The following is a 24,656-nucleotide window of genomic DNA, read 5'->3' on the forward strand; positions in this document are numbered from 1 at the left end:
TTACAGAGGAGGAGACTGAGGCCACAATATGAAAAGGGCCAAGATCACAGAGAGTACTGTAGACAGAGCAGGGCCCAGACTGCCCTGCCTCTGCCCGGCGCTCTGTCTGCCACCTTGGACGGTCACCCCAGACACAGCATCGTGACTCTGGGCTCCAGGGAGGGACCCATCTTAATCAGCTCTGGGGAAGGATGCCCCTCAGATGCCTGAGCACACATCAGGCTAAGCCAGAAGTCAGCTGGCACCCTGGCCAAACGAGGCACCTGCATCCTGTGTTTCGGTGTCCATCCTGGGGGTGGTGAGGGCTGAGGGTGCCGTCTGCTGCTTGGGGGAGGGCATCGCTTGGGAAACTGTGGGCGACCCCAGTCGTGGGCCTTCAGGAGGAAAACCCAGGCACAGCTCTGCCCTTCACGGGGACCCAGGCTAAAGCCAGAGCCTGGCCGAGGTCTCCTCAATGACCACAAATGGACCCCATTCTCACAGCTGGTTTCCTGCAGGGCCACAGGGCTGGGACACTGCTGTTTCAGGACCCCCCTCAGCCCCATGTGGCAACCTTCCCAGGAGTCAGGAAATTCGGGCTGGACACCTCTGACCTTATGTCAGGACACATCCCTGACTGGAAAAACCTCCGGCCTAGATAACATCTATTTTTCCCTAACAGATGTGGAGACAGGGCCCCATGGCCTTCCACAGTTATCTGATAGTGGTGAAGCCATGTTTGCCTGAGGGGAGGGCTCACCTTGCAGCAGGCCCACATGCCTCATGTTTCATTCAAATGGTTTCCTCCTTCCCAAGGAAACAGAGCTGTTCTCCCCACTCTGTGGCTCCTCAGCAAACTCCTACTCACCCTGCAGAGCCCAGCTCAAATGTCCTTGCACTGAGTAGCCTTCCTGGCACTCTCTAGGTCAGAGGTCAGGGCATTCCTCTCTCTCTGACAACAACATCCCCAAGTTGCATTTGGTTCTTCATGTCTAACCCGGGAGGCTCCCAGTCTCCTGCATTGCTGTAGCCCAGCCCAGGGCCTGCCATGTACCTAGAGGGCTTTGGTAACACTTTGCTGAATGGATACTTACCCAGACGAAGAAATAGACATCCGCTGGGCATCTGCTCTGCACCAAGCTCAAGCCTGGCCACAGAGCGGGTGCAAACAGCACACTTCCTAGTTCCATTTTCCAAACTCTACATTTATATCCGCTAAAACTGTTTATTCCACTCATCTTTGGATCATCTTAAATTTACACCTGATCATATTTTTGTTCTTTTTCACAAACACAAGTAACTCTGATTTATTCAATTTCTGTTTCCTCTAAACCAGAGTTTCTCAAACTCAGCACTGTGGCTACTTTGGACCAGGTAATTCTTTGTTGTAGGGACTGTCCTGTGCATTGTCGGATACTGAGCGGCGTCCCTGGCTTCTACCCACTAGATACAAGCAATCCTCCGATAGCAATCCTCCACTCAGATGTAGCAACCAAGAAGGTTTCTAGACATTGTCAGATGCCTCCCGGGGGTTAAAATCGGCCCCAGTGGAGAACCAGTGCACTAAACTATCTTCCCATGATTCCTCCCAGCCCCAAAGCTAGAATTTTCTTTCCCTTTTCTTCTTCTGGTCCCAGGGGTGTGCTGCTTCCCGCTAATTCTCTGAGTTGATGGGAACCTACCTTTGGTTCCACTAAACACAATAGAGGGAGGTGGGAACGACCAACATCACTTAGATTTCTAAGTAATCACAAAAGGGAAATATGTTCAGGAATTACAAGGAATACGACCCCAGACAGCGCAGAGTTCTAGCTTAGTTAGCTCGCTCTCCTAGGGCTGACACAGCTCTGCGGCACCTGGCCTGGCCTTGACCCTCCCGCCTGGCTCTGGACCTGTCTTCCTGTGAAGGGGGGCTCATAACCATCACCGCCCCCCCCCAGAACAAGCTGACAGTCCACAGCCCAGGCCAAGACCTCTCCTCGGTGTGTCCGGTCCCAGACACTGTCATCTTCCTTCTGCCTACAACCACCTCCCCCCATTGCCTTGAATCCTTCTCGTTCTACATCCCAAAGAATCTACCACTATATCGTCCACTCAACATCACCAACTCTGCCTTTGCTTTTCTTTTGACTCCCCTTTTGTCTATAAGGCCTTTCACTCTAGCATATTCTAAGCACAACTATGAAGAACCATTACGATCAAGGACAGGAGCCAGAAGCCTATCATCTATCCATCCATCTACCTATCCATGCATCCATCTATCTATCTATCCACCTAGCTGTGCCTTTCCTCAGTCCCACATACCTCCTAGTGACCACCACTTCCTCACCTTAATCCCTGCACTCATTTCTGCGCCCCATCTTTCCTGAAACTGCCCTGTTCCAGACATCAAGGACCTCAACATCCACCATTTCTCCCTCTCCCTTGACCGCCCCGGCCCTTCCATCCTCTCGCCGCCCCCTGCCCTGGGGACCTCTCCCGCCACTCTCCTGCCTTCCCCTCTCTCCAGCTCCTCTCCTCACTGCCTTTCTTGGCATCACTCCCTGTGACCACTGCTGAAGTGCTGCTGCTTCTTGGAGCCCTGTTCTGGGCCTGCTTCTTTCCTACTGTCCTTCCTTCTCTCCCTGGGTATCTCCCCAGCCTCAAGGCATCGGTTACCATCTGCGTGTCTAGATGCCTGTACCACCCACCTCTCCAGAGCTTCAATTCCCCCGTGACCAGCATCATCTGGGCATAGTGCTTCGTAGCAGTTGGTATTTATTGTGCAGTGGCCGTGTGCATGCCTGGGTTGAATGCTTGACCCAGGTCATCTCATTTAGATTCTGAACCACGCCTCCCAGCAACCCCGTGAATGCTGCCCCGGAGCAGTCCCACATGGCGGCCCTGGCTCGTTATCCCCACGTCACAGAGGTGTAAACTGAGCCTCAGGAAGGGAGGTGATTGGAGCAACAGTGAAAGCTCAGTCTTTCTGGCTCTAAAGCTGGCGCTGTTACCCACAATGCTCTAGTGTGAGCCTCCAGCAGCCAGGAGCAGATTCTCATTTACTCCAAGCTCTTCGGCAACCTTTCTTCCATCTCCCTGCCCACAAGTTCACCAAAACAGTGGGCCTTCTGCTCGCTGTCCGCACCCTCGCTCCCAGCGCCTGCACACCGAGGCGGGGACAGATGGGTGGGCACTGCAGCTGTGAGTGGCAGCTCCCAGCCGGAGAGGACAGGTCACGCCCACAGCACTTACATTTATAGCAGATTAAGTGCATCGGTTCTAAATTCCAAGGCTCAGCTTAGTTTACGTTTAAACACCTCCAAACTTGGGGTGCATCTTCCAGGCAGCATTGTGGTTTAATGGTGATGTCTGTGGGACCCATATAACCACAGCATATCTTACATGTGTCTCATCAAGCCTCATAACAAGGCTCTGAGGGGGGCCATCATGACCCCCATCTGACAGCTCAGGAAGCTGAGGTTCAGAAGATGTGTTGCTCAAGACCACACGACTCCCAGCTCCCCCGGGGTCGGGGGACCAGTGGTTGCCCCGCCTGCTCATCCAAACTTTGGGGCTCAAGGGAAATGGCCGGGGTGCAGACAGGCACTGTCAGGAGGGAGGGCCCGGCATTTAGTCCCTGCCCTCCAAGTGACAGCAAGTCTGGGTCCTTCCCCCTCCAGTACTTCGTCTTCGACTTCCATGTCCCTCCTGACGTCATGTTTGACAAGATCATCAAGATCTCGGTGAGTGGGGAGCAGTCCCTGGCAGGCGGGGCTCTTAGCTCAAACTGCACCTCTGTGCGGACTTGAAAAGGGCACCCCTCTGGGCGGGCCAACCCTAAAAAGGCAGACCCGCACCCAGACACACAGCCGGGCAAGTGGGGCACAGGCTGGGTGTGGGCCCCTCTCGCCCCATTAGCTAGATCCTTCAGCAGAGCGTACAGCCTGCTCACGCGTACCTGGCAGCCAGCAGAGCACAGGCGAGGCACAAGAGGCTGATACTAAGCCTCAGAGAGCGGCCCCTGCCCTGCCAGGCGCCCTCCTGCTTCACCTGAAGCTCACATCCCCAGAAAGAGTGACATGGCGCCGCTATCAGTCAGCCCTTCCCCGCCCCACGGAAAGCCTCAGCCCCATCCACCTGACTGGTGACTGGTGGTTCTGCCCGGAAGGTGATTCACTCCAAGAACCTGCTGCGCAGTGGCACCCTGGTGGGCTCCTTCAAAATGGACGTGGGGACCGTGTACTCCCAGCCGGGTGAGTAGCTGCACAGCCGGTCAGCTCCGGGACACGCAGTCCCTCCCACCCTGGCGGGCCCTGGGCTCAGGTGAGGCCGTGAGTGCACACGGTCTTCAGGTATGCAGAGCGATGGGGTGCCCAGCCTGCATACAGTCGCAGTGACCACCTGCGCCCAGTCGGCGGGGCTCACGGGAGGCCTGCAGAGTCGGCAGCATGGCCCCCTTTTACAGCTGAGGGGCCTGGGCGCCAGAGAAATGCCGGGGCTTCCCTGGTCACCCAGCTGGTCTACAGTGAGGTCAGGCCGTGTGACTCCAGAGTCCCTCCTGAGCCACGCTGTCCTCAACACCCAGTGCGGGGGCGGGGGGCAGTCTCTGAGGGATACTGTGCCCTGAAAACACCTTCACTGACCAGCCGTCCAGGGACCCAGGCTGCCTGAGAACAGCCGCGTGGGCTATCTGCTCAGCAGCTCTGGGGGAACCCATACGCCAACACCGTGTGGGGTTAGTGAGGGAACCCCAAGCCCTGGCCCAGAGGGCTGAGGAGGCTTGGACCAGACAGAGGAGGTGCCTCAGCCTGACAGACAGCACTCGCCACACGGCCAGCTTGGGAACCACGGGCAGACAAGCTGGCACTGGGCCCCACCCATGTCCCTGAAGTGAACCCGCCACTTGGGTGCAGTAAGGACCCCATTAGGCCCTCTGACAGTGACAATACAATTTCACCCAGACATCACATTTGACCCTCACAAAACAGTGAGGGAGACATCAGCATTCCTTCCCATTCTACAGACGAGATAAATGAGGCTAAAAGAAGTTGTGTCTTAGAGGTGCCATAAACTGTTAGGTTGAACCAATTGGCGATTCCTTATGTTCAACCTAATAGACACTCGGCTGGCGCACATTATAACTATGACTCAGACCAGGAAATCTAAGCTGAAAACCCAAGATTATACACATAAAAATCACAAAATCATAGAACATTCAAGCTCGAAGAGACCTTAAAAACATCCAGTCCAATCTCTCTCTGAAGGAAAAGAAAGAAAGAATCCACTCCCTCTTCAAATAGCCTTTAACTCTGAAGACAAATTCTATGTCCCTCCTGAGTCTTATTCTCTTTCCTTGCTCCCCAGTTCATCTAACTATTCATTCACACATCTGTCCGTCCACCCATATATTCTTTCACCCACCCACATATCTACCTACTCACCTGTCCGTACGTTAATCCATCCTTCTATCCATTTATCCATCTGCCATCCATCCATCCCTCTATCCATCTACCTTTTAGGCCAGCCAGGCACCCTACCACCCGTCTTCTACTATCCATCTCCCCATCCAGCCATCTGGCTATCTATCTGTTCATGTATCCATCCCACAAACATCCACTCTGGCAAGACCCTTGAAGCTCTGGGGCAGCCTAGGACATGGCCCCCTCCTCCTGAGATGCGCCGTTCAGCTGACGGCCTCCAGTGACCCCTCACACACATGGCTTACTCCGCTCTCACCATCCCGGTCTGTCTCTTCGGACCCTGCAATGGCATTATCTCTCCGGAGACACAGTTGGCCTGGCCTATCCCCAAACAGGCCGATTTCTGCACACAGTCCTGAACACATTTCACAGAACCAAATGGAGACAGAGGCTTGCTGGCAACAGGTCTGAACTATAGGAGAAGTTGAAAGAGGAGGGAGGGGAAGAGGAAACTTCTGAGTCCCTGGAGATTCCAGTGCCCACACAAAATCAAGGAAGAAGATGTGCCCTTCGTACAGGCTACGCCTGCAAACAGCTTTAAAGTCAACCTGAAGGGGCAGATCCGTCCTAGAGTGGGCTCCTCTCCTGACATCTGTCCTTTCCTCCACACCGTCTTAATTCCTGGGAGTACTGGGGTGACACTACCAGTGTCTGTCTCTAGGAGGCTTTCAGTCTGAAATTGGAGACAGACAATAAGTAGATAATCGCAGTGACAGTGAGATAAGAGATGTGCATATGGAAAGGGGCCAGGATCAGCTCTTCTGAGGAAGTCAGGGAAGGCTGCATGGAAGAGGAGACACATGAACAAAATGATTAGAAGTGTGAATAGGGAGGTGGAGGGTTGGGGTGGGGGGCAGAAGGGATGGGGGCATTCCAAGCTCAAAGAACAGCAGCCACAAAGACATGGGGGTGTGAAACAGCAATATGAATTATTCAGAGAGGGGTAAACAGCTTTGCTTGCAGGAGCACGGGGTGGGGGGAGGGGTGGGCGGGCGGAGGGTGAACATTGCGAGCTGCGGAGAGCTGTATCAGGAGACCCCACAGGGCATGCTGAGGTCTGTGGTCTTTCCCCCAAGTACTGGGGAGCCTCAAGTGGGTTTGAAATGGGGAGTGAGAGAGGGAGGGCCTCTTTGAGGGCTCTGTCTGGCAGCTGCATGGTGGTTGACTGCATGGGTTGGGGGCAGGAGGGCTGCAGGCAGAGAAACCAATTAGGAGGCTCCTCTGTTTGAAGCCACGCCACACGCCTGGGTGCATGACCAGGGGCGGGGCCTTGCCTCGGCCACCCTTGCTCGGGGACCTCTGTCTCCCTGGCCGAGAGGCAGGCAGAGCTGTGGCCCCAGGGCCCCGAGACCCGATGACCTGGGCTCCGAGGCCTGCCCCGAGGACAGGTGCCGCCGTGGGTAGGCCAGCAGGTGCAGCCCCTTCTCGCCACTGCAGAGCACCAGTTCCACCACAAGTGGGCCATCCTGTCGGACCCCGACGACATCTCCGCGGGGCTGAAGGGCTACGTGAAGTGTGACATCGCCGTGGTGGGCAAGGGGGACAACATCAAGACGCCCCACAAGGCCAACGAGACGGAAGAGGAAGACATTGAGGGGTGAGGCTCCCATCCTCCCCCAGCCCCTGGAGACCCGGCCCAGCCCTTCCTGGAACACCAAGAGACCCCCCAGGGTGGACTTTGCCCACAGATCTCACCCTCCATCTCCCTACCCACAGATCTCACCCTCCATCTCCCTACCCCTATGCCCAGATGGCCCATCTCTCCCTGGAAGGACTGAGGCCAGGCCAGCCTCGGTGTCCGGGGACTCTCCTCATGGGGCAGAAAGGACTGAGGAAGGGCAGGCAGGGGTTCACAGAGGACAGTCACGAGTGACAGTCATTTGACATCCAGGCTTCTGACTGTGAGAAACTTGGAAAAAAAAACAAAGTCCCAGAGCTGCTGGGTCTTGAGTCTACACGCAGGAGAGCAAAGAGATTTTATTTCCTGTACCAATTCCAGGCAGCTGACAGTGGTTGTTGAGAAATATTCTGGGACCTCATCTGGATTCAGTGAGGAAAAGTGCAGGATCCAATGAATCATGCCTTCCACGGGCCAGGGAGGGAGAGTGGGGGCCAGTTGTGAGGTTTTTGTATAGGAGACGAAAGATGTGACACACAGCTGAGAGAACTGGATAATATTATTAAGAGTGGTCTCCCATGCTACAGTTTACAAAGTACTCATATATTTTAACCTATTTGAGCCTTATCGTATTCTGAGAGGGAATATCATATTATGCCCATCTTAAAGGTGAGTAAACTGAGGCTTAGAGAGATGGGGAGATTTGCCCAGGATCACAAGACAGCAGGTGCCCTAAACTCCAGTGTTCTTAGTCCTAGTGTGGGCCTTCTCAGCCGTCCTTCACCTGTTGTCCCGGCCCCCAGGGGTACGTAGATGCTGAGGCAGGAGGCGAGGTGCCCGGGGCTGGCTACCACAGCCCTGGCGTATGTGCCGGCAGGAACTTGCTGCTCCCCGAGGGCGTGCCCTCCGAACGCCAGTGGGCCCGGTTCTATGTGAAGATTTACCGAGCAGAGGGGCTGCCCCGCATGAACACAAGCCTCATGGCCAACATGAAGAAGGCTTTCATCGGTGAGAACAAGGACCTGGTCGACCCCTACGTGCAAGTCTTCTTTGCCGGCCAGAAGGTATTGGGGTGCAGGAGGCTGGGGCTTGGGGTGACAGGCACCAGAGGTGCAAGGGGTTGGGTGTGAGGTCCTGGGGACGGATGTGAGGCAAAATCAGAAGCCACGAGACTGGCCTTTGATCGCCTTGGTGAGTCACCTCTAGAAGTGAGGAGAGAGAGATGAGGGGAGCTCTAGCTCAGAGGGGCTGGGGGGGCGAGGCCAGGCTGGGCCGTAGGGTTCCTCACGGCCCCCAGGTCACCAAGAGCTGAGAGGAGGGGGGCACTGAGAGGGAGAAGAGCCAGAGAGGCTGGGGTGGGGAAGGGTGAGGAGGTAAGTACACACACACACAGCACATGCACACACGTAACACACATATACACACTCACACAGACACACATGCACACTCATGCACGTACACAAGCCCTAACCCTCGCTCCCTCCCACCAGGGCAAGACTTCAGTGCAGAAAAGCAGCTATGAGCCACTGTGGAATGAGCAGGTGGTCTTTACAGACCTGTTCCCCCCGCTCTGCAAGCGCATGAAGGTACAGATCCGGGACTCAGACAAGGTAAACGACGTGGCCATCGGCACCCACTTCATTGACCTGCGCAAGATTTCCAACGACGGAGACAAAGGTCAGCAGCAGGAGACCGGGGGTGGGACGTGGGGCTAAAGGGGTAGCGTAAATGAGAACCCCCGACACCACCACCATCCCGCACCTCTGCCTGAAAGGTGCCAGGCATGGCCAGGGCATTGCCGACAGCCCCCGCCTCCAGGGAAGGGTGGACACTCATGGTTCACGTCTGCACAGAGGTGCCTGGGCCCTCCTGAGCCAGGCTGCCTGGATTTGAACCCCAGCTCTGACAGTTAGAAGCTGCGTGACCTTCATGCCTGTTTTCCCATCTGTAAAATGAAAATAATAGTAATTATATACATGCGTATATATACATATGTAGTACATATATGCGTGTACTGCTGTCATAGTACCTATCTACAGACTTGTAGGACCAGAGCACTGAGCTGAGTACCAGGGATACAGAACAAGGAGGAATCCGTCCGGTCTTCACGGTGCTCCCCTGGGGATGAGGGAGACGGGTGTGCTACCAAATGCTCAAAACCTGAGACAGAAGACACAAAAGACTACAGACTGCATGATTGCATTTGTATGGAATGTCCGGAATAGGCAAATGCATAGAAACAGGAAGTAGACGAGTGGCTGCCAGGAGCTGGGGGGAGGGGAGCTGGGACGAGCCACTGAAAGGTACGGGTTTCCTCTGAGGAGGATGGAAATGTCCTGGATGGTGGCATAACATAGTGAATGCACGAAAACCGCCGAAATGCATACTTTAAAATGGTGAATTTTACGTTATAGGAAGAATATCTCAGTTTTTTAAATGCTATAATGTTTTTTATAAACTAGGCAGAACAGAAACCAAACAAAACTCTTAAGGCAGAATTGAATCCGTGCTACACACGAGACATAACAAATCCTAATGGGAGAAAAATAGTTGGGACTAGGAAATGGGGGTACTTGGTGGAGGAAGAGCGTTTAACAGGCACAGGCGGAGAGTAAGGGCCTTCAGAGAGGAGGGGAGGGGTCTGCAGAAGCAGGTGAGACCCTCGTGGCACGCACAGACGGCAAAGGCCTTGCTGAGGAGCTGGGGAGGTGCTGGCATCTGTCCTTCAAGTAGATCACAGACGTCCCCTGCAACAGGCTCCAGGAAGCAGGGGGCATGATTTTGCTCCACAGAAATGGACGTGTGTGTATGTGGAGAGGCACGGCCAGCTCAGGCTCCCGCAGAGAATAAGCAGACACACAAAAGTGTCCCATGCAAGTGACAAGGTCACCCCACAGCCAGCCCCACGCAGCAGACACTGCTCTCCCCACAGCCCCTGTGAGCCTCGCTGCCCGCAGGCCCTCTGCTGCCTCAGACATTTCCCCGAGCGAGACACGAGGTCCTCAGCTCAGCAACCAGGAGGTACAGGCCAGGAGCCCCCAAACAGGTCCCCCCACCCGAGTGAGCCCCTCGGCCCTCTGCCCCCCGCCCGCAGGCTTCCTGCCCACGCTGGGCCCCGCCTGGGTGAACATGTATGGCTCCACGCGCAACTACACGCTGCTGGACGAGCACCAGGACCTGAATGAGGGCCTGGGGGAGGGCGTGTCCTTCCGCGCCCGCCTCATGCTGGGCCTGGCGGTGGAGATCCTGGACACTTCCAACCCTGAGCTCACCAGCTCCACGGAGGTGCAGGTGGAACCGGCCACACCCGTCTCCGAGGTGAGGCCCCAGGGCACTGTGCTGTCCTCCAGAGCCCCCCGCTCAACCCCCTTCCCACCACGGCAGCCTGTGCCTGGCCTCTGCCAGTGTCCCTCCTGCCTGCCTCAGGGGGCCAGACCCCAGGATGGGGCCGCCCTCCCCAGAAAGCAGGAGGAACTCTGTCCCCTCCCACTGCCTGTGCCTGTGCTCTCCCCGGAGGCCCCAAGGTGGAGCCTTGTCTCTGCCTTGTTCCTGGCCGTGGCTGTCCTTGTGCTGAACATAGCAGCCCTTCCTCTGGGGACAGGCTGGAGGGCCGAAGGAATTGGGCCTTCAGTGTCGGGGCTCGTAGCTCCACAGCTGGGTTAGCCCCAAGGGCCTGTCTGTAAGACGTAGGAGGAGGCCTGGCCCCAGACCCAACCCCCCACACCGTTAAGCTTTCCGGAGGGTTTGAACCACCTTCTTCACAGAGCTGCGTGGGGAAAATGGAAGAATTCTTTCTATTTGGAGCCCTGCTGGAGGCCTCAATGATCGACCGGAAAAATGGAGACAAGCCCATCACCTTTGAGGTCACCATAGGTGAGAGCTGGGCTCGCAGGGCTGGGGGCGGCCAAGCCCTGCTCCACAGCCTGGGGGTGGCGGGGAACTTTGACCACTTCCCTCACATGTCCTCAGGCACCCACACCACATACAGCGACTGCACCTGAGGACACACGCCCCACAGGGTCGGCCTCAGCTCCACCTAAGGGCTAGGCTGCGTTAGGGACACGAGGAGGGAAGAAGCCCTCCCTGCAGAAGGGAGCGAGGCCCTCATGGGACTGGAGAGGAGAGAGTGGGAATACGGGCCGCGTCCTGGGCTGGACCTTGAGCTCAGTGGTCATCAGGGCTCCTAGCGAGACCTCTGCAGGAGTGCAGGACACGGCCCCTTCCTCTGGCGAGTGTTCTATCGTGTCTGAGCTGGTACAGACCTGTGAGCACCAGCCCCATTCCCTGACTCTCCCCCTTCCCTCCCACAGACCCCTGGACTGGAGGGCAGGGTGGGGCCTGGTGGGAAAAGGACTCTAGGCCCTCGGGTGCCCCCTTCTGCCTCCAGGCAACTATGGGAACGAAGTCGATGGCCTGTCTCGGCCCCAGCGGCCTCGGCCTCGGCCTCAGAAGGAGCCTGGGGACGAGGAGGAAGTGGATCTGATCCAGAAGTCGAGTGACGACGAGACTGAGGACGGTGGGGACCTGGCCTCAGTCTCCTCCAGCCCACCCATGCGGCCCCAGATCACCGACAGGTGAGCCGGCCAGGACAGAGGGTCCTGGGAGCCCTGCCTGCTGCCTCCCGTCCTCTCACGGCCTGGCCCCGCCCCACCCCCACCTGCCCGGGTGCCCAGTCCTCAACCTCCCGCCTGCTCCCACCCCAGGAACTACTTCTATCTGCCCTACTTGGAGCGCAAGCCCTGCATCTACATCAAGAGCTGGTGGCCGGACCAGCGCCGCCGCCTCTACAATGCCAACATCATAGACCACATCGCAGACAAGCTGGTCAGGGCCAGGCCACGGCAGGGAGGGGAAAGGCGGAGGGCGTATGCTTCAGAGGGCCTCGCCCAGCTTGGACAGCTCCCCTGCAACACACAAGTCCTGTCTGCCCGGCAGCATGCCGTGGGGTTGGGGGAGGAACTGCAGAATGGCCCCAGTAGAACCTGTGTTCCTGTCCCCGCCCCAGTCCCAAGAGCGGTGGAGAGCCTGAGGGCTGCCCGGAGTGGAGTCTGGGAACCCTGGCCCATCCAGCCCCGGGTTTCCCTGGAGGTGACTGGCCAACCCCTCTGTCTCTGGCCTGCACTCCCCCACCCCCTGCATCTAGCCCTGAGTTCTGTCCGACCCCTGTGGGTCCACCAGGACCACAGACTCATGGCCCAGAGGTGGCTTCTTCCTTCAGGTTCTGAAAACAGAACGCGGAAAATTTGTGTTTCCTTGTGATGGCGAGACAGTCCAGAGATGGTGCTCGTGGGAGGTCCTAGGGCACTAGCCCCTCATCCCCCTGATGAATGGGGGAGACATTTGGGGAGGCTGAGGGGGCTGTGGCTCACACTCCTGGTTCACAGGAAGAAGGCCTGAATGATGTGCAGGAGATGATCAAAACGGAAAAGTCCTACCCTGAGCGTCGACTGCGGGGCGTCCTGGAGGAGCTGAGCTGTGGCTGCCAGTAAGTGGCAGGGCTGCCAATGGGGGGTCAGAAGTGGGGGGTTTGCAGAGAAGGAGGCATCTGCACGCCTCCTGCTGGCGGGTGGGCTCTGCTAAGCCCTGCTTCTTCTCCTCCCAGCCGTTTCCTCTCCCTCGCGGACAAGGACCAGGGCCACTGGTCCTGCACTAGGCTGGACCGGGAGCGCCTCAAATCCTGCATGCGGGAGCTGGTGAGGATGCGGTTGGACCACACCGGGGACGGAGGGAGGGTCTGGAGGTGAAAAGGGAACCCGAGGTGGGGGACATCTGTCTCTGAGGTCACAGCCCCCAGGGCCAGACCCTCCATCGTGTGTCATGACCTGAGCCCCACTTACACCCCCGACCCCGGCAGGAGAGCATGGGGCAGCAGGCCAAGACCCTGCGGGCACAGGTGAAGCGGCACACAGTGCGGGACAAGCTGAGGCTGTGCCAGAGCTTCCTGCACAAGCTGCGCTTCCTGGCAGACGAGGTGCGCCCCCTGCCAGCCCCAAACCAGAGTGATCCGAGGTGGCGGAAGGGGGGCTGCCCGGGAGGGGCTGGGCCAGACCATCCAGGAGGCCCCTCCTGCTCTGACAGCCGTTGGGGGACAGGAGAGACCAAGCCTTTCACCCCGTCCCGTGTTCTTCCCGCTGGATCGGTGGGAGGAGAAGTAGGACCCAGCGCCGGGGTCCTTTCCTCTGTGGGCTCAGGCCTGGCCAAGAGGCAGGGCCTCTCCCTTACTGGGCGCCCACCCCGCCCCCACCCCAGCCTCAGCACAGCATCCCCGACGTCTTCATCTGGATGATGAGCAACAACAAGCGCATCGCCTACGCCCGGGTGCCCTCCAAGGACCTGCTCTTCTCCATCGTGGAGGACGAGCTGGGCAAGGACTGCGCCAAGGTCAAGACACTCTTCCTCAAGGTGCCGGAAGGGGAGCAAGACTGGGGGCGGAGGGGCTGGGGTCTGCGCTTTTTCAAGGGGTCAACCTCCCCTTGGAGGGAGCAGCACCCCCACCCCTGGGTCCAGCTGGCCTGAGCTGACGGGGTGCTCAGAGAAGAGCTGGAGAGAATAGGAAAGGGGTGGCGGGTCCCCCCCTGCCCGTGCCCTTCTGCCCTGTGTTCCGCACCACACAGCCCAGCGGGACGGCTGCGGAGGGCATGGCCCGCCTGCCCATAGCCTCCTCCAGCCTCCTGCCCCTTCCTCACCCCGTGGGCTCCGGCAGCTGACCCTGCGCCCCCCCGCCAGCTGCCAGGGAAGCGGGGCTTCGGCTCGGCCGGCTGGACGGTGCAGGCCAAGCTGGAGCTCTACCTGTGGCTGGGCCTCAGCAAGCAGCGCAAGGACTTTCTGTGCGGCCTGCCCTGCGGCTTCGAGGAGGTCAAGGCGGCCCAGGGCGCGGGCCTGCACGCCGTCCCACCCATCAGCCTGGTCTACACCAGTGAGCGAGGGCTCCCGGGCCCGGGCGGGAGGGCACCGGCGGGTGGCCTGTTCCCTGAGCCTCAGCCTGCTCCCCCCACAGAGAAGCAGGCCTTCCAGCTCCGCGCCCACATGTACCAGGCGCGCAGCCTCTTTGCCGCCGACAGCAGCGGTCTCTCGGACCCCTTCGCCCGTGTCTTCTTCATCAACCAGAGTCAGTGCACAGAGGTGAGGGCCCCGGGGAGGAGGGCGCGGCTCTGGCTTTGAGAGCACTGGAGGGGGCCTGGGAGCCTCTGGGACCTGGAGAAACAGACCAGCCAGTACCCCAGATCCTTAGGGGGAAGCCTGGCAGATAACTGCAGGCCCAGGCCACACAGAAGACAGGGAAGACATTGGCGGGGGGCTGGGAGAGAGGGTCAGGAGCAGACCTCACATCAGCCTTCATTTTAAGATTCCCAGAAGAGTCAGGGGACATGGCGCTCGTGCTCCCGCGTCCCCTTGAAACCACAGTGACTGGGGGTGACTCCTCTTCGGGTGTTGCCCATCCACCATCGCTTACCTGTGCCCCCCCTCCATGCTGCAGGTGCTGAATGAGACCCTGTGCCCCACCTGGGACCAGATGCTGGTGTTCGACAACCTGGAGCTCTATGGCGAAGCTCATGAGTTGCGGGACGACCCCCCCATCATTGTTATCGAAATCTACGACCAGGACAGCATGGTATGGGTGGGCTCTGGCACCAGGGACCACGCCTCCTCCCCCGCACTCCACCTGCGTTAGCGGTCACCTCCACAGCCCACCCCCAGAGCCCCTTGGCCAGGGTGCTTGCCGGGGAAGCTGGGAGTCTGGGCTGCTGACCAGCCCCTCCAGGAGACCCCGGGTGATTCCTGCCCTGTCACTGCAGCCTGACCCCTTCCCGATGCTGTGGGCCTCTGGGGCCTCAGGGAGGAGACAGGCCAGGGCGTCCCACCTCCCGGCACAGACAGACTAAGCTCAGACCCAGATGTGCCCCGAAAGCCTGCTGTCCCCAGCCTTCCCCCATTTGAGGGCCCCCCCAGCCCTGCCCACACCTACCACAGTCAGTAACAGCCTCATAGCTCTCCATGGGAGCTCTGGAGTAAGGGAGTGGAGGATTAGGGTGACCCCTCCAGAGCTGGGGAGCCACTTCCTACAAGCCGCCTCAGCTACTGGGGTGCCCTGAGTGAGCTCTGGACTAGAGGTAGTCCTGAGTCCTGCATCTGCCATTCATTGCCAGCATGGCCTGGAGCTAGCCCGAGACTTGGTTTCCCCCATCTGTAAAATGGGGTGATCACACCTGCAACTACATGGGGCTGTGGTGAGGACTGAATGAGATCCCAGGTGTGAACACGTTTGGTCAGTTCAAGCACCAAGAGGCCACCCTGGCTGTTTGTCGCATCAGGGCAAAACCGACTTCATAGGCCGGACCTTTGCCAAGCCCCTGGTGAAGATGGCCGACGAGGCATACTGCCCGCCGCGCTTCCCGCCCCAGCTCGAGTACTACCAGATCTACCGCGGCAACGCCACGGCCGGGGACCTGCTGGCCGCCTTCGAGCTGCTGCAGGTGGGGCTGCTGGAAAGAGGGGGCTGGGCCAGGGGCCTTTCTCCTCCCCATCCTGCTGTGAGGCCAGGGGGCTGGGGGTGTGGTTCTTGGGGACCTGGGCTGTTCAGCCTTCCCTGTCTCCCCAGATCACATACCAGATAACTCATGGGGAGAGAGAGCCCTCTCCCCGGGCTCCCCAGGGTGTGACACTATGTCCCCCACTCCCCAGATTGGACCAGCAGGGAAGGCCGACCTGCCGCCCATCAATGGCCCAGTGGACATGGACCGAGGCCCCATCATGCCTGTGCCTATGGGCATCCGGCCCGTGCTCAGCAAGTACCGGATAGAGGTGTGTGAGGACTCCATCCGGCCCCTCCCAGCCCTGCCCTGAACAGGCCCTGCTGTGCTCTGCTCCCTGGCCCCCCTCACTCTCTCTCCATGAGGGTCATAGGCATGCATTACACTGTTGGCATCAAACTCCAGGGGTCTTCAGCAACCTCAGGTCATGCTCCGGTTTTCAAATAAGGACACTGAAGGCCCAGGAGGAGAAGTGACTGGCCCAAGGTCACACCCAGGGGCCAGTAGCAGACCCAGGCTCGCGACCGTCCGGCGCCTGCCGCTTTTGCACTGAGTCACACTGCCACAGTCCAGGACCCTTCCCGGCCCTCCCATCTGCCCCCAACACCCACCCTCACCCCAAAGAGCCTTCAGGACACCCGCCCCTCCTCGGCTCTCCCAGCCCTGCCCCTCCTGATGCACGGTCCACCCACAGCCCGGTTCCTCCTCGGGTGGCCCTGCCTGCCCGCAGCTGATGCCCTTTACTGAGGGGCTGTCCTCTCCCCCCACCGCCCCCCCACGCAGGTGCTGTTCTGGGGTCTGCGGGACCTGAAACGGGTGAACCTGGCCCAGGTGGACCGGCCGCGGGTAGACGTCGAGTGCGCGGGGAAGGGGGTGCAGTCGTCCCTGATCCACAATTACAAGAAGAACCCCAACTTCAGCACCCTCGTCAAGTGCTTTGAAGTGGTGAGTGTGGGCCGGGACCTGCCTGGGCAGAGCTGGGTGCCTCTGCCCCTTCTCTGAGCTCAGAGTCCCTGCCCCACCCCCAGGACCTCCCGGAGAACGAGCTCCTGCACCCGCCCTTGAACATCCGCGTGGTGGACTGCCGGGCCTTCGGCCGCTACACCCTGGTCGGCTCCCACACCGTCAGCTCCCTGAGGCGCTTCATCTACCGGCCCCCGGACCACTCGGCCCCCACCTGGAACGCCTCGGGTATGGCGCTCCTGAGGCCCAGCGCAGGGCCTCTGGCTCACAGGGCAGCCCACCTGGTTTCCTCCTGGGGCCATCTCTAAGTGGGCCGGGGAGGCCAGGAGGGAGGTCCCGCCCTGGGGGCCAAGGAAGGCTGCCCAGGGTGGCCCCAAGCTCTAGTGCCAGAAAGGCCAGAGCCCAGGGGTTCTTAGAGGGCCTGAGGGCAGATGGCTTCCTCAGCCGGTTCCTGGAGAAGACCCAGGACCCCCCCGTCCCAACCCCCCGAATCCCCCACCCCCCCCCGGCCTCCACTGTGTCACCCAGCACACCTCACCCTCCTCTCTGGCTCACCTCCTCCCTCTCCCCTGGAAAGCTCTAGAATCAGCTTTAGGCCTCTGGCCCTTCCAAGCACCCCTGACTCTCACGGTTCCGCCTGCTCCTCCTCGTCTGTCTGTCCGTCTCTCTGTCCAGGCGGGCTCCTCCAGGGCCGCCGTGTGCTGTACAGTGGGGGCCCCTCTTCTCACCCCACAGGGGAGGTCGTGGTGAACATGGAGCCGGAGGTGCCTGTCAAGAAGCTGGAGACTGTGGTGAAGCTGGATGCGGTAAGGCGCCTGGGGTCAGCCCCACGCTGGCTGGGGACGTGCAACTGCGGGTGACACTTTCCCAGAGCCGGGCCACCCCGCACACAAGACGACACATTAAGTCACTCCTCCTTTGGCGCGCGATGGGCCGGGGCTAACCCTGACTGCACGTACGCACAGCCCCATCCTATACTGTCCTGGAAGGCGAGACTCTCAATTCTGCGCGTGTGTGTGCACATGTGCATGAACACGTGGTACACACGTATGAGAGACAGAGAGAGCAGTAACCGTGTGAAGTGATAGCCTGCAATTATTTTTATTCCAACGAACGACACCATAGGCAATGGATTCCTTGCGCAAACACCAGTGTTCTTTCCAGAGGGTCCCCGGTTTTCCTTCCCAGCCATTTACAAACAACTCTCCCAAGGTGTGGGTTGGGGCAGGATTTCCAGGTGGAAGCTCGTTATTCCTCCTGGCTTTGGGACCGGGGCTCTTTGTCTGCCAGAGGGAGACCTGTCACCTCGGTGTTTGGATGCGGACATGGCGTCAGCAGGGGACGGCGGGATGGAGGCTGGCCTGGAGCAAGCCATCCTGAATCCAGACAGGACAGAGGGGCGGGAAGCAGGCTTCCTTCCCACCACATTCTCCAAATCCCGTTCCTGACTGCATGTGCGTCACACAGCACAGGGGCGTCTCCTAGCCTCTGAGATCTGAGTCCGGTCTGAAAGGATCCTTCCTTACCTCATCATCCTGGTCCCCATAGAGTCCCAGCCAGCAGGCTGAGTTAGCACGGGGCATGGCTCATGGAAAAGGGGAGGAGTCGAGGCCCGGGGCCTGGCCTGCAGGCCTGGGATGGCACTGCCAGGGGCTCTGGGGCTACACCTGGAGATGCCACACCCCCCTCGGCTTCCAGCTTCCTGAGCTCCTCCCTGAGAAGCCTGTTCCTCCTGGAGGCAGGGCTGGGGTGGGGAAGCCCCCTGGTTTCAGGCCATCAGTGAACCAAGAGGACGGCACAGACCTGAGCTGCCCCATCGTCCCACAGGCCCTGGACTCCGGTGGGGCCCTTTTCACCAGGTTCCTCTTCAGCTGTGTAATTTTGTGTCCACTTACTTTTTAAGGCACTTGTCCTTCATCCAGCCAACATTACTGACCTCCAGCCTCATGCCGTGTCCGCCTCCCCTCTTGACTCTGACTGCCCACTGCAGTCATCTGGGGAGTTTACAACTCTCCTGGTGCCCAGTACCCTCATTTGGACTCAGTGGAGCCCTGCAACTGATGATTTTTAAAAGCCCCCAGTAATTCTAACGTGCAGCCAAGTTTGCAAACCACCACCCTGGAAGGTCTGAGGAAACAACTTCAAGGCAGACCTTCCACAGACCCAGAATTGGCCATGTGAGCATGGCGCTCACGACACAGGGAACATCCCTGCCTGGGCTCCCTCTCCTCCACCCTCCCTGGCCAGCCGCTACCTACCACTTCCGGCCCCAGTGGCTAAGTCTGTCCCTGTCTCCTTGGTTCCTTTCTGCAGGCTTCTGATGCCGTCATCAAGGTGGATGTGGTGAGTGTGGGGACCAGCCGGGGGGCTCTGGGGAGAGAAGACCCTGTACTACATAGGGTATCAGACCAAGGAAGACAGCATCAGGGACCGAGCCACCCCATACCCCCTGATGCCCCGGCCATCTCACCCCTCCAAAGAGGCAGAGGGAGAGAGCTGTTTGGACTGCAGGGCCCATGAGAGGCAGTCCTGCCTTGGCTGGGGGCTCATGCTGGCAGGTCATGACCCTCTCTGGGCCGTGACATCCACTTCCATAAAACAAGGCCCTGACCTTGATGTCGGTAGCCCCACAGAGCCTCCTGGAGCCCAGGGCTTTCCTGGAGCAGATGGTCAGAATGAGTGGGGGAACCCCGGATTGTTCAGGTCTCCGGGAATGGCCAGGGTGCAGGGATGTAGGCAGGACTCTAGACCTAGCCAACCCTGCAGGCTGATGAGGAGAAAGAGAGGAAGAAGAAGAAGGGCAGCTCGGAAGAACCAGAGGAGGAGGAGCCTGACGAGAGCATGCTGGACTGGTGGTCCAAGTACTTTGCCTCCATCGATACCATGAAAGAGGTGATGCCTTGGCCTGGGCAGGGGGCCCTTTCTATGACCTGAGTTGTGTGTGATGTTTACTATCCATGTTAGAGCACAGGTTAAACTGCTGTAGCAAGTTAGATTGATGGGAACAAGAAGAAGGTTGGTATGGTGATTCAGTGGGGTCAGGGACCAAGACACTGCCATCTTGTTACTGGCATCTGCGTGGTTAGAGATGGCTTGCCGTCACGTCCTAATACTAGTCCACGGGAAGGGTAAAGAGAAGAAGGGGACACATACTCCTTTCCTTTTAAGGGCCCAGCCTAGAAGCTGCACATATCACTTCAGCTCACACTGGCTAGAATCGAGTCCCATAGCCACACTTAGCTGCAAGGGGGGCTGGGAAATGTAATCTTTAGCTAGGTAGCTGTGTGCCAAAAACTTTTAGAGAGGAGGAGAGCAGATAACTGGGGGACACCTAGTAGTATCTTCTCCCACCAACACCTCCTCGATTCAAGTTGGCCAGCCTGGAGCTCCAAGAGGCTGCCCATTGTCTCGAGTCTATTCCTGTAATTTGCACAGGCTGTCACCAGGTGGCGGTGACACCTTGGATGAAACAATGATTTAGTGTCCAGTGTGTACTGACTGAAGAAAATAAGGCACATTTTCTTATTCAGTTATACTTTTCTGCATTAAAATAATAATACCACTAAGAAGCAACATTAAAGAGCGCATATTTTTCAATCATACACAATTAAAGAATCATAACCCCTAAGTACAGTTAAGTCACATTGTACACATCATAAACTTTTTTTTAACCCGCTTAAGCACATCATGGGTTTGAAACCCAATGGAAAAGAGTTTCTGCCTCTAAGCATTTAAGCCTGGTCTGACACCACAGTGTGGGTTCAACAAACACCTCCCTAGGAAACCCACCTTCCCTCCTCCTCACCTCATCTTTTGGCAGCAACTTCAACAGCAAGAGGCCTCAGGAATTGATTTGGAGGAGAAGGAGGAGATGGACAACACTGAGGGTGAGCCCTGGAGCCCTGGATCTCTGCCTCTCCCTCCCAGCCCCCCAGATGGGTGGCTCCCCTGCTTGTCACACCAGCTGCTTCTCTTTCCCCTTCCCATGGGCCCTCACAGCTGCAGCAGCCAACAGCAGATATCACCAGGCATCCCTGCGCACCAGAGAGCAGGCTGAGGCCCTTATCTAGAGTGGCTTTTACTCTGACCAGTTCAGCAGCCACAGTGAGGGACAGACATTTAGAGTCACAGAACATCAGAGCTGGAAGGGATCTCAGAGCTCACCCCATTCAGTATTTTCCAGACCTTTTCCATGGAACACTATTAATGGGTCTTCTGAAGGGAACAGAGGGTTCTGGGGTCAAATGGGTTGAACAGGTCCCTTGGTGCGGGACTTCTCAGTGCCTTTAATATACAAATGCTATTATAAATCTCTAAAAGGAAGACATGATAAAATATTTCCCCAGCTCATTTTACACACACACACACACACACACACACACACACATATATATCTTTTCTTTTAAAGCATTCCAAGAACGCCTACACCTAGTGTTCCACTGAATGCTGTTTGGGAAATGCTGATACAGAACAATCCTCTTAATGTTAAAGACAAGGAGACTGAGGCCAGAGAGCACAGTGAGCTGGCACCAGACCCAAGCTCCTTCCACGCCCCTCTCTGTCAAAGGGCACACAACAGGCTCTGCACATTTCTGGCATACTGGTGCCCTGCTCCCATGTGAGGTGGGCACGCCAGGCAGCATTGTCTGCATTTTCTACAGATGAGCACACAGAGACCTGCAAGTTAAATCAGCAAAGCGACAGAGCTGGGTCTCCAGCCCAGGCCTTCCTGCCACATCATTTCTGCCCCCTTGTCTGTTTCTGGCCAGGCCTGAAGGGGCTGATGAAGGGCAAGGAGAAGTCAAGGGCTGCAAAGGAGGAGAAGAAGAAGAGAACCCAGAGCCCAGGCCAAGGGTCTGAGGCCCCTGAGAAGAAGAAACCCAAGATTGATGAACTCAAGGTGAGGGTCTGGGAGCAGACCTAGCCAGAAAGTAGGGTCACACCGGGGGCAAGACAGAGGCCAGTGGACCGGCCTCAGCCCCTGACAGCCCGGCCTGGCTCAGGTGTACCCCAAGGAGCTGGAGTCAGAGTTCGACAGCTTCGAGGACTGGCTGCACACGTTCAACCTGCTTCGGGGCAAGACGGGGGACAACGAGGACGGCGCAACTGAGGAGGAGCGCATCGTGGGGCGCTTCAAGGTCAGGCAGGGAGCACAGGTGGGCCCTAAGTCCTGAGCCCCCCACCAGCTCTTCTCCCCAGCCCAAGCCCGGGGCTGACAGCCAGGTGGAACTGTCAGCCAACCCGGTTGGTAAAGTATAAAAATACTTCCACGCTGATTGATAAATATCATCTGCCCTAAACCCACCTCCCCACTCCACCCACCTCAGAGTTGCCCCTCCCACTCCAGCCACTCCTTCCAGAACCCCTGACTCTCCATACCCCAGCAACTAAAGGGTTAAGGCCCCACCGCAGCTAAAGGGTTACGGCCCCACCGCAGCAGGGCGCAGACCCTCAGTGCTCTTGGCTATCTTGCATGCCACCCCTGCCTGTGCCACGGGAAGCTGCACCCTGACCCACTCTTGCCTCACCCCAGGGCTCCCTCTGCGTATACAAAGTGCCACTCCCAGAGGACGTGTCCCGGGAAGCCGGCTATGACCCCACCTATGGCATGTTCCAGGGCATCCCCAGCAACGACCCCATCAACGTGCTGGTCCGGGTCTACGTGGTCCGGGTGAGAGGCCCCTCACATCCTTTCCCCAGGCTCCTGGTCCTCCCGCCCAGGAAGGGCTGAAGCAGCTACAGACTGACAGCCCCCAACTGGAAGACACCAGGGAGGTCAGCTGGTCTAGTACCATCCTTTATAGAGGAGGAAGCCAAGGCCCAGAGAGGGTCAGGGACTTGCCCAGGGTCACACAGCAAGTCCCTGGTCCGTGATTCTGCCCCTCACTGTCATGGGACCATCAGGGAGAGGGGCAGGGATACTGGAAGATGAAGGTGCCCGGGCCCTGCTCAGGAGCACCCCTCCCATCCCAGGCCACGGACCTGCACCCCGCAGACATCAATGGCAAAGCCGACCCCTACATCGCCATCCGGCTAGGCAAGACTGACATCCGTGACAAGGAGAACTACATCTCCAAGCAGCTCAACCCCATCTTTGGGAAGTAAGGCCTCCTGGTGTCCCACTCCACCTGCCCCAACTTCCCCAGAGCAGACCACCTCCTACTCCACCCTACCCCAGCCCAACCCTCAACCCTTCTCCCAACCCTGTCCCACAAGGTCCTTTGACATCGAGGCCTCCTTCCCCATGGAATCCTTGCTGACGGTAGCCGTATACGACTGGGATCTGGTAGGCACCGATGACCTCATTGGGGAAACCAAGATCGACCTGGAGAACCGCTTCTACAGCAAGCACCGCGCCACCTGTGGCATCGCGCAGACCTACTCCACGTGCGTGGGGCAGGGCGGGGCAGGGCGCACCTACTGCACCTTGACTCCAAAACCAAGATGCAGACCGTGGGATTTGGGAAGGTGGACATATTATGGTTTCTGTCCCAGCCAGGCCTCCACCCCGCCAGGTTCTGGGCTCAGCCTTCAGGGGCCAGGACTGCAGATTCCAAGACAAGGAGAGAGACAGGGGATTCCAGGACAGAGGAAACAAGATGAGAGAAAAGCGGGCTGGGAGGAGAGGCAGAAGCGCGCTAGGAAGAGTGCGCTGAGGATCTGGCCGCCCTGTGCCACTGCCAGGCTGCGTGACCCTGGGCAAGGCCCTTAACCTCTTGTGTTATCAGTTTCCTCAGGGAGTTTTTGAAGTTCCGTTAGAGGGGACACGGTGGGGGGATGGTGCGGGCTGCCCTGGGGGAGACTGGATACTCATCCTTGGGACACTGAGCATGTGGGCCGGAGCCCAGGGCAGGAGGGATCAGCCTGCAGCAGCCCTGGTGTGTCAGCTGATCCTGGAACGCAGGGCAGGGCTCACTTGCTGACACGGAGCAACGGCCAACCTAAGGAAACCGGCCAGGACCATCTACCACCTGGGGATGGCCCAGCCGCACCCTGAGCCCCACCCAGCCCATGTGTCTCCTCCGACAGACACGGCTACAATATCTGGCGGGACCCCATGAAGCCCAGCCAGATCCTGACCCGCCTCTGCAAGGAGGGCAAAGTGGACGGCCCCCACTTCGGGCCCCCTGGGAGAGTGAAGGTGTCCAACCGCGTCTTCACAGGGCCCTCCGAGATCGAGGACGAGAACGGTAACAGGATGCTGGACAAAGCTATGGGGGTGTCAGAGGCGAAGGAAAGACCCACACTTCCCTGTGGTGGGACCACCCATCCGCTCATCACCCCACTGTCCCCCTCCTGTCCGCCCAGCCTCCACCCTTTCTCCCCATCCCACACAGCGCTTGCTCACTTGTCCCCTTCACTCTCTCTCCCGGCATCCCTGTAGGGTAGGGAGGTTCTCCCCATTCTGCAGATGAGAAAACCGAGACCCAAAGGGTTTCAGTGACTTGCCCAAGGCCACTCAGTTCTTACAAGGCAGAGTGAGGGCATAGACCCAGGTCAGTCTGGCTGTCCCCACACTTTTGCCCCCCTGGCACCTCCCAGAGAATCAGCAGGTATCTCTGCCAGGAAACCAGTGCCAGCCATCTTCAGGGTGCTGGGACAGGATGTGGGTTTTTCTCTTCCCTGACCTCATAGCCCAGAATTCTCTGGTCAGGTTCTCCCAAGCAGAGGAAACCCAAGGAGACAGACTTTTCTGGGCCCATGAGGCAGCTGAGAGCTTGGGCAATCCACAGCTCCCTCTGTGCCTCAGTTTCCCAGCAGTAAACTGGAGATGGGGCTTCTTTGTGCCCCTGAGTCGCTGGCCCAGCACAGGTCTCTTGTTTTGCTGAGCCCGTGTGTGAGCTCACCACTAGCACCCACAGGGCAGAGGAAGCCCACGGAAGAGCACGTGGCACTGTTGGCCCTGAGGTACTGGGAGGACATCCCCCGCGTGGGCTGCCGCCTGGTGCCGGAACACGTGGAGACGCGGCCGCTGCTCAACCCTGACAAGCCAGGCATAGAGCAGGTGACTGGCCTGGCCGGGATCTGAGGTTCTTTGGTATTTGGGATCAGGGGGTCCCAACCTGGGTCCGTAAAAACAGATCCTCCTGCTATTCACTGCGT

General features: G+C 58.4%; 1 protein-coding gene across 2 annotated transcripts in view; it reads left to right on the top strand.

The window, feature by feature from the left end:
• OTOF (otoferlin) overlaps positions 1-24,656 on the top strand; it is a 90,729-nt gene that overhangs the window by 60,781 nt on the left and 5,292 nt on the right. For both annotated transcript variants that reach the window (XM_067703498.1, XM_067703497.1), the window contains 31 exons: positions 3,642-3,704; positions 4,130-4,214; positions 6,879-7,038; positions 7,937-8,123; positions 8,550-8,736; positions 10,154-10,377; positions 10,824-10,932; positions 11,447-11,633; positions 11,763-11,883; positions 12,444-12,544; positions 12,662-12,752; positions 12,914-13,030; positions 13,309-13,461; positions 13,786-13,975; positions 14,057-14,181; positions 14,537-14,671; positions 15,372-15,533; positions 15,742-15,861; positions 16,374-16,535; positions 16,619-16,781; positions 17,289-17,359; positions 18,867-18,902; positions 19,320-19,445; positions 20,374-20,440; positions 21,323-21,453; positions 21,557-21,691; positions 22,087-22,224; positions 22,527-22,654; positions 22,770-22,940; positions 23,583-23,743; positions 24,416-24,558. In XM_067703498.1, the coding sequence (XP_067559599.1) occupies positions 3,642-3,704; positions 4,130-4,214; positions 6,879-7,038; positions 7,937-8,123; positions 8,550-8,736; positions 10,154-10,377; positions 10,824-10,932; positions 11,447-11,633; positions 11,763-11,883; positions 12,444-12,544; positions 12,662-12,752; positions 12,914-13,030; positions 13,309-13,461; positions 13,786-13,975; positions 14,057-14,181; positions 14,537-14,671; positions 15,372-15,533; positions 15,742-15,861; positions 16,374-16,535; positions 16,619-16,781; positions 17,289-17,359; positions 18,867-18,902; positions 19,320-19,445; positions 20,374-20,440; positions 21,323-21,453; positions 21,557-21,691; positions 22,087-22,224; positions 22,527-22,654; positions 22,770-22,940; positions 23,583-23,743; positions 24,416-24,558 (4,149 nt within the window). The remainder of the gene's footprint in view (positions 1-3,641; positions 3,705-4,129; positions 4,215-6,878; positions 7,039-7,936; positions 8,124-8,549; positions 8,737-10,153; positions 10,378-10,823; positions 10,933-11,446; positions 11,634-11,762; positions 11,884-12,443; positions 12,545-12,661; positions 12,753-12,913; positions 13,031-13,308; positions 13,462-13,785; positions 13,976-14,056; positions 14,182-14,536; positions 14,672-15,371; positions 15,534-15,741; positions 15,862-16,373; positions 16,536-16,618; positions 16,782-17,288; positions 17,360-18,866; positions 18,903-19,319; positions 19,446-20,373; positions 20,441-21,322; positions 21,454-21,556; positions 21,692-22,086; positions 22,225-22,526; positions 22,655-22,769; positions 22,941-23,582; positions 23,744-24,415; positions 24,559-24,656) is intronic.

Source organism: Pseudorca crassidens, chromosome 14 (assembly GCF_039906515.1).
Source record: "Pseudorca crassidens isolate mPseCra1 chromosome 14, mPseCra1.hap1, whole genome shotgun sequence".
NCBI classification, from domain to species: Eukaryota; Metazoa; Chordata; class Mammalia; order Artiodactyla; family Delphinidae; genus Pseudorca; species Pseudorca crassidens.